A 15,933-nucleotide genomic window follows, 5' to 3' on the forward strand; every position below is an offset into this window, starting at 1 on the left:
CAGCCACTGAGAGGTCAAGGTAAGCATTATAAGGAGGCAATGGTTAGAGACAGGGACAGCTACAGGTGCAGCAAGCATCCCTTGCTTTTTCTCAAGAAATATGTCAGGCAGAGCATCTCCTGCTTCATTCACGTTTTATTTACTGCTTTCTAAAGTACGTATTTGTAACAGTTCACAGAAAGAGTACAAGCAGAGGATGCAATCAGATTTTTAGGTGTGATAACCCTACAGGCCCTCTGTGAAGGTGGTAAGCAATAAAAACCATCTTCTCATACTTTTCAAACACTACTGATTCAAAAGCATGGCTTTTAGTGAGTTGGGGGTCTAAATTCTGAACAATGGGAAAATCCTGCAATTAGGAGTTGGAGCATGAAAATACTGAGTGGAATGCCAAGAGGAGGAGGAGAAAAGAAATTATTAGATACAGCCCTCCCCTATAGTGCTTTTTTTTTTTTTTTTTTTTTTTTCTGAATTCACAGGGAAAACATTCCTTTTGTTATTTCCAAGTGAACCTGTGAGCTTGATCTAGTTATTTATACACAATAAATTGCACAGGCTATCTGTGACTGCCTGTATTGATTCACATATGAGACTTTTACTGGGAGGGCCCCATATTAGCACTGCTTCTACTCTGCTTGTGTCCATCAGCATGTGGATGCAGAATGGATGTTAAATGTTTCAAAATATACTGAAATTCTGAGCAGTGGCACCAAGCTCTACAGGATGGGGTGAAAATAAAACTGCCCAGAGGAGTCCTCTTCATAACTTCTCAATTTATCTGTGAAGTATCAGAAGATCCTTGACTAATTTTCCACAGTCTATGGCTGAAGGCAGTATCACTTCCACCAACCTTACATATGGACTCCACCATTCTTTCCACCTTGCTTTTTATTCCTGGGAATAAATCTGATTGACTGCAGATTCACTGCCAGTGAACTCAAGCAGCAATTTACACTCAACAACCCAGTTATAAACAGCAGTGCAAATGGAAGCACATGCAAAAAGAAGCAAAGCTACCTGCTCCTGAGAAGCTACTAGCATAAGTCTTGGCATGGCCCATTTTTAAAGTGCATAATAGGAGATTAAAACTGGGAAGGACTAGTGAATCAATCTAATAACTGACTCTTGTAGCAAAATCTTTGTCTCCATTGTTATCTTGCTGGTTTTTTCTTCCTGAACACATCAAGATATTTTTATTCTCTCCCTTCTAAATCCTGTATTTCTTGTTAATGTGAATTCTTTCAGACCTAACTTTTTACAACTACTACTTTTATTTCTTTACCACTGCCTGCAGAAATAAACACTCCTCTCATCAACTCCTCCCAGCCTTTAAGAGCTGTATAAACCAAGTATCTCTTAGTATTTATATACACTTTCAGTCTCATCATGGTAACTGGACATTGTTAAGATATTTAGGAGATATCAAGCCTAAAAACACATAAAGAAATCCATGACTGATTCTTTCTGGAGTCCATCAAGATGTTTTGTAATAGTCTTTTTGCTGTGTTGGAAATACCACTGTGCTATGCACATGTGCAGATCTGAGAATGCCATCAGACTACAGCTAAAATCTTGTTTATTATCTGCTTTAACTCTTGTATTCTTCTCCTCTAACACTACTGAACAGTCTATTCAGTGGTCATTTAGGAAAAAAAAAAAAAAAAGGTCATTAAATAAAATTGCAGGGCTTGGCCTCATTTTGTACACACTAAGGTATTGAAGGAGACAGGCATATGGCAGAATCAGGAGCTAGGCACCAAGATGTAGAAGAAAACAGACACAAAACTTTAAGGGAAGAAAATGTCACTAGATCCTTTCCAGGAAAAAAAGTTTGTTCTGAGAGTGAATATTCCACTCAGCAGAGAAATAATTTTTAGATCTACAAATCTGCTAATAAATTCCAAGTGCTTTTCATGACTAGTAATAAGGTTGTGCTATACTTAGCATGGCTTTGTGCATCTTTGCTTCTCTGTAATTCAGGAAAACTCTTGAGAAAAATCATTATCAGTGCTGTTGACTGGTAAACAAAAGCGAGTTACACCTCCAGGGCTCAGAAAAAGAAGGTAAACAAAGAACAGCTATTCAGATAAGATGCAAACAAATGCTCTGGAGAGAGAACGTTCCTATAAACAGTCATTATATGGTAACTCACAGACTGCAGAATTCGGGAGCAGCTATAAATTGAGCTTAGTGTGGAGTCTGAAATAGCAGCTGCATTTGTAGCACGTATGTTTGAGTGCAATCACAAGTGATCCACTTACCGCCCATTTCCAGTATAAATAGTGCCTCATACAGAAGGTTGTTTATTGTGCTTAGCAAGTTTGAGGTACATCAAGTTTTTCTATTCCTCCCAAAGCATGGCTTCTCTCATCTCTTTATACTGGTTGGAAATTTTCCATCTATCTACATATATAAAAGAGAGATATTTTGCATCTCACTGTCTATTAATAAATGACAGGTATCTGGGGCCAGCTGTATTTTTTGCTGACTTAGTTGCATGAGCACAAACAAATGTTGACTCAATTTGTTCATCTTCTTCGTAACAGACAGATGGGTTAAAGCACTCCAGGTGAAAGTCTGAGTCCAGTTCTCTCCTTTTACAGACTCCTCTTACTTGCCTTTCACCAAAAAATTCAGTAATGATTCAACTTTCCCATGGAATATTTTATTTTGCTGAAACAGAATGGAGCAGTACTGATACAGAGCTCTAAAGGGTGTAGGTCAGGCTTTCCCCCCTCCACCCTTCCAAAGGAGATCTAAGCTCACTGCTCTTACCTTTGGATAAACTCAAGCTAACAGGAAACAAATTCTTAGTGGTGAGTATTATTTTAGTTATGATATACAAGAGCTCTGGTTACAGATCATTTAAAATCTACTCTTGAGGGTGTGGGTTAAAAAGGAATACTGTGAACAGTCCCCAAAATCTCTCTTATCATAAATTCAGCATATCAGTTTCCAGTCACAGATTTGATGAAAGAGGGTTCATTTCACAGATCATAATCATATTGCCAGCAGAGATCATCCCTATCAATGTCCAGCTGACTGGCAAACTCATGCTTTGTAATTCAGGACTGGGATGGAAAAAAAAAAAAAAAAAGACAAAAAGTTCTTCCTCATGTGACTAAATATAGAAGAACACGGTGACTCGAACTGGAATTTGGTTACAAAATCCTGTTTACAATCCTCAAAATACACAAAATGTGCCACGTTTAGTGGTTCTGAGGGCTTCAAGCCCAATCAGTGCTTTCTGACAACATGGTCCCACATATATCATGCTGGTTTAGCACCAAGTCAGACAAAGGGCAGTGGTTTGTAACAACTGCAGAATGTGCATTTTACCCACCAGCATGCTGATTTGTGTTATTCATGCAGTCACAGTTTGAGACAGTAGAAATACATTGATCACACTGGTTTTTTACAAGGAAAAAAAGCTTCTTTATGCTTGTTCACAGGTCAGCTTAATGTAACAACAGAGTAGTTACTTTGGGAAACAAGAACATGCACAGTACTGAGCTTTGCAGCCCTGTACCGAGCCCTTTGCAGCTAGAATCCTTTGGAAGCACTAAAACTAAATGCAAAACTTAATTACTGCATTTTCCCTTCTATCTCATTAAAGATACCTGAAAATGTTCCAGGGGGCATCTCATGCACTCACAGCAATCTGGTTAGGAAAATACAGTTAAGATAGTTTTAAACATCATTAGCTGAGAAAGAACCATCTTGAATGTGGCACAAATGATGTTTAGAGACAGCATGCAGCTAGTGAGTTATGATCTTCAGCACAGACCAGGTGTGTAGGGAAGAGTTTGACCTCTGATTTCCCATTGCCTTCCCTCTGGCAAGCTGACACTGAAGCCAAGCAAGCAGGCAAAATTCTTTTAGTGACCTGACCATTTCACAAAGATATTGAACAAAGAAGGCTCAATGAACCAGGATAGGAAAAATGACCTTCTGTTTTTGCAATGAAAAAACATTAGGTGTAATGATGAGAATGTTGTCTTTTCAAATGAAATCCACCCTACCCAGAGAGCATCCCATGCATTCCAGGCACTGCTGAAGGGAGATATGCCCAACAGAGGCTCAAATGTTTAGAAGACATTTGGGGGCCTCTGCCCCAAAATCTGTCTTCACCTTAGAAAGTTTAAGCAGCATCCTCCAGACAAATATTAACATTGTAAGAGAAAGAAAAGGGACTAGTTGTCTCGGATGCCTTTGGAATGTAAAAGTAAAGGTTTAATCTTAGCTTGCAAGTAACGCCATTCTCTCTTCTATGGCTTCCTTGCCAGTCACATTATTCCAACACGGCTTCCCTGAAAGCAGAACAAAGCAGGGGCTTCCTCACAGGGTTCAGAAAAAAACCCAAGCCAGCTTCACAGAGTGACAGAAATCCCTTGTTGAACATAAGAGATGGGATCCCTCACTCACTTGCAACTTGCACCATCCTTTACAGCTATATTGAGTGCATGTGGGGAGGCTTCTCTGCAGGTCCAAACAAGCTTCTTGAATGCTCTGCACATGTGATACAGCAAGACATGGCAAACGTGCTCCTCGGGCTGTCTGCTGCACTGCAGCTCCAAGATACCTTTCACTGCATCCGTTCTCCAGATACATTCTAAACCATGATTACCCAACCCTGTCATCCCCTGGCAATGCAGGTTAAGGATCACTCATTTTCCAGCTAGAAAATGCAGAGAGGACAGAAGTTAAGTGATCTTCCCCAGAACTGTACAGCAGATCGGAGGCAGAGCCAGAGCCAGTCCTTAATTCAGGTGCTAGGCGATATAACTTCTGTCTGGAATATGGACATATTCTGAAAGGTTGTATTGGTAAGTACATTAAAGGAAAATCATCTCCTTGTTAGTGACTCAATCCAGGTAAGCATGATTCTGAGTTAGGCTGTAAGTGTGTTTCAAAGGGAAACACTTAACCTGTGTTATCTCCATGCTGGCACCACAAACAGGCATTCCTACTTGTACCGAATTAGGCGAATAATCTTATTATTCATGAAATCTGAAGTATGTGGATGAGCAGAATCTATGCAGAAGCCATCACTCATGGCTATTTTCAGCACTTCTTCCACAAACACCTGGAAACTATTGATTTGTTTATTATCTGGCACCACCCAGAGTCTCTTCAAGTTCTGCCTGGTGTATTCCTCTTCGGGAAGGCCTTCCACACTTGCAACCCAATCTAAGGTCAAGTGGTTGGGGTCTTGCAGGTAACTGGATATTGAGGAAAGGTTTCCATTGAAACAGTAGTACAGTTTGGAACCAAGAAGCTTCAGGAACAGGCATGATGTGGAGAAGATATGAGCACTGAACACTTCCATGTTGGAGGAAGACAGGCTGTAAATCTGGGGTGCTTCTCGGACAGTGAAGTGAACAGTCTGGGTCTTCTGATCGAGGGTGATGTTGAGCATGGCATTTTTCTCTGCTTTAGAAAGCTCAACCTCCTTCTCTTGCAAGGCCTCAATCAGGGGCTGAATTTGATAAAAATCTACTTCCCGCCGCAGTAAGCCCATTTCCTGAAAATCTTCGGGAAGGTCCAAGTGAGAAGTTCGTAAAAAGTTCAGGATATAGCGGAAGATTTTGCCATCTCTGTCAATAAAGCAGTTGCCTTGGCTGTCCTTCTTGGTTGGGATCTTCCCACTAAACATGGCCCCCAGCATGGAGTCTGGAAAGCTAGTCAGAGTGGACAGAGAGGTGGTATACAGTTTTCCTCCAACATTGAGTGTGATAGGTTCTGACATGATGGAAAAGTCACCGTGCTGGGACTAATTCTAAAAAAAAATTAAAAAAAAATAAAAATCTAAGACCACACATTTAGTTGCATTAATCTTTTTGAAAGGTTAAACTACAGAGATTAATAGTCCTAAATATATAAGGGTAACCACATGACAACAATTAACCATCAAATTAGAAGTGAGGAATTATTTTTTGAGGTTGTATCTTGAGAACAAGCATAAGGATGTTTTTTCTCCTAACAGATTTGAACATGACTTTGTTTAATTCAGTTTAGTGCCAGAAATCATGAGTCTTCCAGAACTTTACAATTATGCTAAAAGTGAATCTCTCCCACCAATACCTACAATGAGGGCTGACTTCAAAGTAGTGTTCTGGGCTTGTATGATCTCATTTCCCTCACAAACAGAGAATTTAGGGCGGCAAAGGAGGATAGGACAAGAACTGGACACAGCCCAACATCTTCCATAGTGTTTGCAGATAAGATTAAAGTAACAAAGCAGTTCAGCAGAATCCCCTGACGTATGTCTGAGTGCAGTCAGCACAGCAGGGAGCCAGACAGCAGTTGCTGCCGTAAGCACACAACAGTCTGTGGTTCCTTTCATTAAAAAAAAAGCCAGCAGACTTTCTCCTTCCAATGTGCTTTACCCTAGAAAACATTTTCTAATTATTTGGGGCCACATGCCAGTTGATGTCATTTCCATGCAGAGCCTCTGCCATCAGCTGACATGAACTAAGGATGTGATTTTAAGGTGCAGTTATGCCTTAGGACGGGGCATGCATGACCTCCCTTTGCCCTCCACCATACCATCCTCTTCCCTTATGCCACCTCTGGTGCTCATCTGATCCCATAGTGAGCCAGTTTAGGGAGAAAACCCAACATTTTCTATTCAGCATGCTTTCCTATATGTTGGAACTGGACCAATGCCAGGGCTGGAGCAAGGGTAAAGAAAGGAGCTGTGCAGCTGTCTCCATTGCACCTCAGCTCAGCTGTCTTGTGCAGGTGGGCCATCATTCCTGCTACCTGAGGACCTGCAAATCTGTTTTTCCTTGTTTGCTGAATCTAAATCAATAAACAGTTCAGCAGGAAACCCACCAGTGTTTGCTTACAAAGGTAGGATGTAGCTCTTGCTGTAGTAACTACAGCCATTCAACAGAGCTGCCAAACAGCTCCCTTAAAATTGAACTTAAGTGCAGGCATTTTCCTAACTAGTCATGGAATAATCATAGACACTACCCACTATTATCAGCTCTGGAGTCACAGCAAAATGCAGATAGGGAGAAGGTCATCTTGTGCCAGAATATAAATTCTTTTATGGCTGCTAAACTCCAGATAATAGTGCTAATGGCATTCTAAAACAAATCTCTAGACAGCAGCACATTTTGCTAAGAAAAACTGGCCCAACGTAGGGCAGATAACTAACAGGTCAAAGGAGAGCCTGTCTTTAACTTGTTGTTTAAGACTAACATTTCACTTTGTTCTTTAGCCTTTGGCAGACAGCCTGTATCCCACTGCAGAAAAATGGAAAGACGCAGATCTCTAAATCTAGAGTGCTTTCCCTGTGTATCCCTTAGTCCCATGAATCCAGCAAAACTGGCAAATAAAGATGCATGTGTAGGCCAACACAACAACACGTGCATCTGTAGCCACAGACCATCCTTGTGACTAACCTCAATCAAAATATACTCCAGAAAAAAACTATCTGTTCCAGTGCTAAACTCCCCTTGGCACTGTAGGCTCAGCATACATCCCACTCTTGAAGACTTCAACCCAATTTAGAGTCAAGAGCTGTTTAAACCTGATCATGTGGAGGCTTCAATGGATTTAATTCTGTAGCACAAGTGGCTGCCATGGATTTTTCCCCTAAGGGCTTGCAATATTGTCTGTAAAAGCATTGCTACAAGAACAATCAGGCATTCACAAAAGCACCCTAAAACAGATTTTACTTTTTATCACATTTCATCAAACAAAAGCTTCTCCATACCTCCCTACAAATAACACAGCCTGCAGAAGCAGGATTGATAGTGACTCCAAAAGCCATGTTTATTGTTTCCCAGCTTTGCTGCCCTTCCAGCTGCTGTAGACTAAACAACCTGTTCTTCCTTCACAGGTGAAGCTTTCAGATTTTTGAGCCCGAGCCTGCTTATCTACACCATGAGAGCTTTTTTCTCACGCTGTCTGCCAGCCTTAGCCAGACACAGAGAAGATGTTTCCCCTGATGTGTCTGTGACAAGGCCTCACTTGGCAGAGCTCGTGGTCAAGAGTTACAACCCAAAGACCACCATACAGCCCAAAGATACAGATCTTCATTTCAAACTCATCATCCATGCTAGGTTTACTCTGATCCAGGACCTCACTGATAGCCTGAATGAGAAGCAGACAACTTGGTCCAACCTGAACAGATAACATTTAAATCTCCTGTAACTGTTTTCTTATCAGCAGTCCAAAAGGAAGGCTGCCAACAAAACATGGCCGTAACATGAGCTCTCTGAAGCTGATGACCGTATCTGTGCTGGCGATAACAGCATCAGAAATCTAACTAAGCCTTAGCTTGGAGCTGGAAGAGTAGCACAGAGACTGGCAGCCTCTCAGCATGTGGGCTCTGCTCCTCTCCACCTCTGGGCACTGCTCAGACACATGCCCTGGACAGCCCATTTTGCTTATGGCTATTCTGCCATAAGGCTGGATTTCGCTCTCCCAGGACACCAGCCTGCTCTGATCTTGAACCTGCACATTATCCCTGAACAAGACTAAATTTTAAACATTTAACGATGCAAACATCTTGCCCATGGATAAGGCTGGAGGATAACTATTCCTCAGATATCATTCCTAATTGTTTTCTTTTGCCTAATTAATCCGTTTTCTTAGAGGTTTATATCCTTACAGTGTCTGATAGTCTGGGAACCTCAGAAGACCCAAAAACATGAGCACAAATGAGGACAAATGCCTACTGGATTTATCATCAACCTGGACTTAATGCATTGACCAACCAACCTACTTGACAGTAGCTGGGGAAAGTCAGTCCTTGCTGCTTTTTTCCCTAAAAAACTTGTTCCTGAAAAACTGTTTTTCATAAACCTGTAAAAATTGAAATTAAATAGGCTGAAAGTTTTCCATCTTTAATCATTCAACCACCATTTGCAGCCCTTAGAATGGTTTTTCAAGCCTAGGTGCTTTAAGGGTTGTCCAAGAATACAGTGAGAAAATCACTTCTTCCTGGTGAGATTTCCACAAAGAGGATCTTTCCACAAAGAGCACCTGATCTTGGACATGGGAGGCTACTGGTCTAGTGGAAGGTGTCCCTGCCCATGGTGGGTTGGGTTGAAACTAGATGATCCTTAAGGTTCCTTCCAACCCAAACCATTCTATGACTGTATGATTCTATAACCTGCAGTCACCAAGGAGCAACCCACAAATTGGGTTACAAGTGAGTTCTTGGAAGCAGAGAATTACACTGAAATCTTTTGTGTAGCTCCTTCCCAAGTAGAATTTAAAATTCACTCAAATTAGGTCAGCTAGAGCTCTAATTTGACAGCTGAAGATGCAAATTTGGATGAAGAACACAAGATCTATTTTGTGCTTCTAAGAGCAACCTGTATTTAAAAACCTCTTTTAATATCATGGAGGGGAGAAAATCTACATTCGATTTAAAGTCATGATCTTATCATGTGATGTAAATTGAGAGAAACCAGCAGTGCAGTGGTCAGCTTTATGAAGAAGTCAAACTCCTGAACCAAAGCTGTTGTCTGAGCATCTGAGCATTTCAACTGACCACAGCTTGTAAATTTTAACCTGGGTTTTACTCCTAGGAGCATCCTCAACAGCTGCATAGAGAACATTTCTGTAATAACCCTCTAGCCCATGAGTTAAATTCAGCAAATAACTGGTTTGAAGCTGGGAGAATGATGGGGGTTGACACAGTACAAAGATATGCAAGTATGCAAAAATTTTAAACATTTAACAGATTTTAATTGTTTAAAAAACTTTAAACATTTAACATTAGTTTTAAACATTTAATTTAAACATTTAACATAATTAATTTTAAATATTTAATTTAAACGTTTAACATTTTTAACATTTAACAAAAGCTAACTATTTTCACTGTTCAATGCCTTCAGGTATTTAGAACCATCATTATCATACTGCTTTGTTTCATAATCATTTTGAATTTAGAACAGCTTTGGATAATCTTATTTCCTCTCTTCTGTATTCATCACATTTAAGAGCACTTTAATTAGCTAATAAATAAAATTCAGTATACATAATTTAACTGAGTGCCTGCTTCACCCAACTTGGCAAAAACCCACAAGAGTACAATAATCATCAAAACAAAAAAAATCCCCCATTAGCCATGATTTGCCAACGTAAGTAAAATGCAGACAAATGGCACAAATATTATTATGTTTTTAACCACTGAAAAACCCATACAGCTGTAATCTATCCTTTTTAGCAAAAATAATGCAGTATAATAGAAAGTCTAAAGTTATAGGTATGTTTATATGGCTGCCAAAAGATAGCTATAGCTCTCCCTCTCTCCCTATATATATATATAAAGACAATTTTAATCAGGATTGTAATTAGGAAAAGAAACTGACTGCCACCACACAACATTTCACTTTAAAAATGTCATGGAAAGAAAATGAATCAATCCTTCTGCATTTCAGAGGCAATGCCAAAGATGTGGATAACCAGCTGATCTTAGTATTATTCAGGGGATTTAATTAATGGGATTAATTAAATACAGAACAGCAAAGCAAGAGCAATCTGTAATTTGGTTGAAGAGGATCATGTTGAGTTGTAAGGTTTCTGAAGTTTGTCCCACAGGCTGCTTAAGGCCTCTGAAGCCCTTACACATAGTATTAAAAGCATTAAAATTGTAGCATCCCCTGAAATATGAGTTAACATATGCTGTTACAGAAATAGAGTTTTTGCTGCAAGATACAGCATTACACAACCATTTACAAAGTCATTGTTTTTAATGGTTTTAATTTCATGGAATCACATGAAATTATAGAATGGCTTGGGTTGGAAGGGACCCTAAAGATTACCTTGTTCCAACCCACGCCCCATGGGCAGGGACACCTTTCACTAGATGAGGCTGCTCCGAGTCCTATCCAACCTGGCCTTGAACACTTCCAGGGATGGGGCAGCCACAGCTTCTCTGTGTAGCCTGTACAGGTGCCTCCCAATCTTATGTCTAAAGTATTGCATGGCTGGTTAATTTTATTGTGCAGCCTTCAACAGTGAAGTATCCCTCCACAACCAAAAAATGGAAAATCTGTTTTTAAGACAGTGAAATATGTGCAGCTGCTGTAAGAAATAGCTGAGGACTAACAATGAACCGCAAAATATACACACAGGAAAAAGAGAAGAAAAACTTAAAAAAAGAAGAAATTAATTATTTAGGCTGATGCAATGAACAATACCTAAGTGGCAAGAGAATTAAAGCAAGCCAGGGACCATTTCTACTAAGCATCAGGAAGAGCAGCCAGACTAAAAACCTCTCTGGCTTTTTGAGTATTGCCCAAGAGAGCTGGTGAAAGCCACATCAAGTAGACAAATGTTACAAGAGACAGATCAGGTAGTGCTTTATAGGAAGTAATTCTGCCTTAGGAGGGGCAGGATTGATTTCAGCTCAAAAAGAAGTATAAAAAAAGAAATAGCTGGGCACCTGTATGGCTGCTGCAGACTTTAAATGGGATTCAGCAAAAGATGGTTGTTGCAGCATGGGGCTCCAGTCTGCTCCATTAGAGCATATTAACTGTGAGCACAGAATCAGGCAAAGATGCTCCTTCCTGTGTGAAGCTCGTTCTGCTTTGGGTTTTGCCCCAGTCTCCCCACACCTATCACTTTGCTCCACTGTGTCTTACTGAAATACATGTTTTGGTTTGAGGTAAAAATTCCAGTTTTTACAAAACACCTGAGCCCTGAGGAAACAAACAAACAAATCCTCATAAAGCTGAGAACTCCAGACCTGTACACAGCCAAGCCAATGGCACTTGCTGTAACTCTACCTGCAGAACAGTTCTGTGCCTCGTCCCTTCTCAAAGGGACAACCTCGTGGAGGAAATCCAAACCCTACAAGCTTATGCCTTTCTGTGTTATGGGGGCAGCAAACAAGGCAATTTGAAGCCTAGAAGCCACCTCATAAAACACAAGATAAAAATAATAATAATAAACTAACTAAAGGGGGAGGGTAGGAATAACAAAAAATCGTATTTAAGGGTTTAAAAAATCCCAACAAACCCCACCTCTGACCCACAAACTGACCACTCTCCCAGCTTTCAGCAGACATTAGGCACCAATGAGAGATGAGATTTAGGAAGAATTTTGGACAAAATCCTTTGCAAGGACAGACTCGCCCCTCCCTTCATATATCTCTGATGCATATTTACTTAGCTCATCCTTTACTACAGAAGGTTAAACATCTGCAATACTGTCTCTGCACCCTACATGCTAATTTATGGCAGTCTTAGAGAGGAAATCCCATGTTTTCCCATCCTTGCAGAACGCACCCACCTGATTTTGGACTTACTTAATATGAACCCCTCCAACTGAGCAGCACGTAAAAGGCTTAAATTCAGTCGGTGAAGCAGAGCATGGCGTGCCTGCCAGGAGCAATAGATCCCAAAACGAAGCGCCTGCGGGGAGGCACAGCAGCCTTCTGTTTCGGGACTGCTGTGGTGCCTCTGGAAATTTCCAGCAGGGGTTTGGGGAAAGGCCGCTCACCCCGAGGCTGGCACTGGGGACGTGGTGACGAGCTCTGGCAGGGGACTCAAATTCCCAGCAGGCGTGAGGCAGGAAACGGCGGGTCACCCTTCCTTTCTCTTCTTGAGACAGGATCGCTATCGATCTGCCGGCGGCTGCAGGGCTGGGAGACAGACATACGGACTATCCGCCTTCGGAGCGCGGCTGCTTGTCTGCCCCTTATTTATATTTAATTTATATTTCATTTTCTGACCCTGATTTGTTCTGCACAGAAACGCTGTTCTGGCAGTGAGCCGCGTGAGGGATGGGAAAGCAAGAACGGGAGTTTCGTAAGAGCCCTGGTTTGCTGTGGTGCGATGGTGTGTGTTCATCCCTTCCCAAACCTGCACCTCCGTGCCCTTGAGCATCTCCTGGGCTGCTTGCCTAGGGATGCAGCTGAATGCAGGAGGCTTCGCGTAGGCTCTGCAGATGGTGAATTTACACAGAAAGACAAGCGGTAGCGAGGCAGAGGTAGGGAAATAGAGCTGGTTCCCAGCTGGAAAGCAAGGAGCGATATAAATCGAAGGTCAGGTTCCTCCTGAGAGTGGAGGAACAAAAGCAGCAGCGCACAGCAGGGAGCAAGAGAACGAAAAGAAGGTTAAGTGCTGCCGAAGGAGAACGGCTGACGACAAGATGGTGGGGGAGAGGGAGTGCAGAGCCACAGGGATGCGGCTGCAGCCAGGGCTGGAGAATAAAAGCCAAGGTGCTGCAGTGCCCAGCGCTCTCTGGTGTGACCTTTAACACCCGTAGGCTCAGGGGCTGCCGGGGGCGCTGCCATCACCTGCCAGAAAGGAGCGTGCTTGTGGTCTCAGGGCAGCGGGAGCATCACTTTTCCTTCCAAGCTAATGGAACCCTTTGTACAGTCAATACACCCATTTAATGCCAACTCTGACAGAAGTTTTCACTGATTTTCAATGCCCCGCCCCAGCACCCATTTAAGTACCACTTGGCATGCCTGGTGTATCTTCCAGACACTCTTTATTTCCTTCATGGACCACTTTATTTTGTCCCTGAACAACTTCACGGCACACGTGGTAGCCCACCGCCACCTGCTCGATGGACACACGGGGTGGTTCAATAATCCAGTTTCCACTTATCTCCCACTGACACCATCGCTTTCAGAGCATCCCTGCAATTCGAGGGCGGCTAATTCCCAGCACGGATGCTGCTGCACCACAGCAAAACCCACTTTCAAATCACGCTAACGAGGTAGGCACCACCCAGAAGCAGACCCTCTGGAGGGCATATATCACACTCATCGCCCCGCTGAACCCAGCTGGCTGCATGTCCCGGGTGTTGGCATTCAGGGCTTGGTTTGGCTGTGAATACTTAAATTTCGGAGATATTTTATTGGAAGGGGGCAGGGGAATGTGCAAAGTTTGCAGAGTGGCGCTGAACCCGACCCCGTTATGGACAATCGTAGGTGCGGCTCCTCCCCATACAGCCAGGCACTCACACTACTGAATTAGCTTAAAATGCTACACAAATAACCCCAGGCCCCCCTTCAGAAGGGGCTCACCCGTCCTTCCCGCATCCCACAGCGCACCAGCTGCGGGCTCGCCGCTCCCCGCTTCCTCCCCGTGCCTCAGTTTCTCCTCCCTCAGGGAATTCCGCCGGGGGTGCCCCCAGCCTGGCGGATCCCCCCAGCCCCGCGGGCACCCACCTGCGCCCCCTCCAGCCGCCGAGCTCCGCTCCGCCGCTGGCCGGGAGGCGCAGGGAGGCGGAGGAAGCGGGGGGCGCGGCGCTCCCGGCACGGCCCGGCTCGGCCCGGCCCGCTGGGAGATGTAGTTTCGCCGCCGCCCTCGGCCCTGCCCAGTGCTGCCCCGGGACTGCGGCTCGCCGGCGGCATCCCGGCCCCGGCCGGAGGTAACGCGGGACGGGAGGGAAAGGGGCGCAGGAGCGAGGTTGGGGTGATCGCAGGGAGGGAGGGGTCGAGTGCTGGGGAAGTGGTGCGGTAGAGGAGCTCTGGGCTCGGGATGTCGGAGGGATGCTCCGGGAAAGGGATGCAGGAGTAGCCGGGGAAAGAGGTGCGCGAGGGATGCAGGAGGGATGCTCGGCTTGAGAGATGCAGGAGGAACGCTCGGGGTGAGGGATGCAGGAGGGATACTCCGGTGAGAGGTATGCGAGCTGTGCTTGGGGTGAGGGATTCAGGAGGAATAGTCGGGATGGTGTGGGAGGGGTGCTTAGGGGAAGGGGTGCAGAACGAGTGGAAACGACTCCTGGAGGTCAGGGTGAGTGCAGGAGTGCTCGGGGTGATGAACGCTCGGGGTAAGGGGTTCAGGAGGAATACTCAGTGAGAAGCATGTAGGAAGGGTGGTCATAGAAGGGCTCGTCAGGGAAAGGGATGCTTGGGGGCTAGAGATGCATGAGGGATGCTGGAAGGATGTTCTGGGTGAGGGATGCAGGTAGGCTGCTCAAGGGAAGTGGGGCAGGAGGGGTGCTGGTGGAAAGTGTTGCAGGAGGGATGCCCAAAGGGAAGAATACTTAGCAGTCAGGATATAGAAGGTTTTTCAGGGGTTGGGATGCAGGAAGCAGCTGGAAGTAAGGAAGTGGAGGGTCAAGATAGAGTTGGAGTTCTCAGGAACTGGGATGCTCTGAGGGAGGGATACTCAGGATAAGGGTGGGGGTGCTTGGGAGAGATACTCAGAGGAATGCTCTGGGGTTGGAATGTAGCAGAGGGCTTGGAGGGAGATATGCAGGAGAGATGGCTGGAGTGAGAGCTACTCAAAAGGCTGAGATGCAGGAAGGATGCGCAAGAGAGGGATGCTTGTAGGGAGGAGTTTGGGAGAAAGGCCCAGGTTTTGGGATTCCCAGAGGGATGCTCTGTGGTCAGGGTGCAGAAGGGAATGGTGGAGAAGGAGTGCTTGAGCATTTGGCCTTTTGGGAATCCAGTTATAGGTGAAATGCTTGGGTGGGGAAATACAGGAGCAACATTGGAAAGTGGGGGTGTGCACATTTCCCAGTGCTTGCAGGGTTTTGCAAATCTGTTTATAAGACAGCATCTTGTTATAATAAACTGGCCAAGACAGATTCAGGTTTCCTCCAGGGAAGCTGATCTGAAGAGAGACACACCTAGGGATGCTCCTATCCCATAGGGACCCAGACTCTAAAAGTGAGAGCCAAATTCAGATTAGCTGAGATCTAATCCAGTTTCAGATTAGATCTGCCCTGGCTTGGATTTTGCAAGTGTTACTGAAGAATAAAAGCACTGGACTATTTGCACTGCTATGAGGTTTTCACAGCACTTTGGGAGTTCAATTATGCCCTGCTGCATCTGGTGGCAGGGAAATTTCAACAGCATGCCCTGCCTAGACTGAAAGGATGCAACTGAGCTTTCACCTGAGGAGGGGGTCTCAAAATGCTTTGGGTGCCTTTGTGATAGAGTCCATAATGTTTGCCACGGTCTCACTTTGCGTTCCTGCTTTCTTAATTGGCTGATGCCAA

General features: G+C 44.0%; 2 protein-coding genes across 8 annotated transcripts in view; one reads left to right on the forward strand and one right to left on the reverse strand.

Annotated features, from left to right (window-relative positions):
- Window positions 1-15,933, forward strand: part of USP35 (ubiquitin specific peptidase 35) — a 40,186-nt gene that overhangs the window by 372 nt on the left and 23,881 nt on the right. For 2 of the 5 annotated variants that reach the window (XM_079310534.1, XM_079310536.1), the window contains exon 1: window positions 13,260-13,912. The exons of 1 other annotated variant lie outside the window; for it this stretch is intronic. In XM_079310534.1, coding sequence (XP_079166660.1) covers window positions 13,899-13,912 — 14 coding nt within the window. In that variant the 5' untranslated portion in view covers window positions 13,260-13,898. Of the gene's footprint in view, window positions 1-13,259; window positions 13,913-14,209; window positions 14,356-15,933 lie in introns of those variants that run through there. 2 more of the 5 variants (XM_079310537.1, XM_079310535.1) reach the window with 2 other exon arrangements.
- KCTD21 (potassium channel tetramerization domain containing 21) lies at window positions 1,407-14,212 on the reverse strand. 3 transcript variants are annotated; one of them, XM_079310818.1, is made up of 2 exons: window positions 14,153-14,212; window positions 1,407-5,779 (listed from the first exon to the last, which is right to left on the reverse strand). In XM_079310818.1, the coding sequence occupies exon 2, from the start codon at window positions 5,747-5,749 to the stop codon at window positions 4,967-4,969; it is 783 nt and encodes a 260-aa protein (XP_079166944.1). In that variant the 5' UTR covers window positions 5,750-5,779; window positions 14,153-14,212; the 3' UTR covers window positions 1,407-4,966. The 3 variants fall into 3 exon arrangements, with proteins under 3 accessions (XP_079166944.1, XP_079166946.1, XP_079166945.1); XM_079310820.1 differs by lacking the exon at window positions 14,153-14,212 and adding an exon at window positions 14,009-14,124; XM_079310819.1 differs by lacking the exon at window positions 14,153-14,212 and adding an exon at window positions 12,278-12,418.

Source organism: Erithacus rubecula (assembly GCF_903797595.1).
Source record: "Erithacus rubecula genome assembly, chromosome: 1".
NCBI classification, from domain to species: Eukaryota; Metazoa; Chordata; class Aves; order Passeriformes; family Muscicapidae; genus Erithacus; species Erithacus rubecula.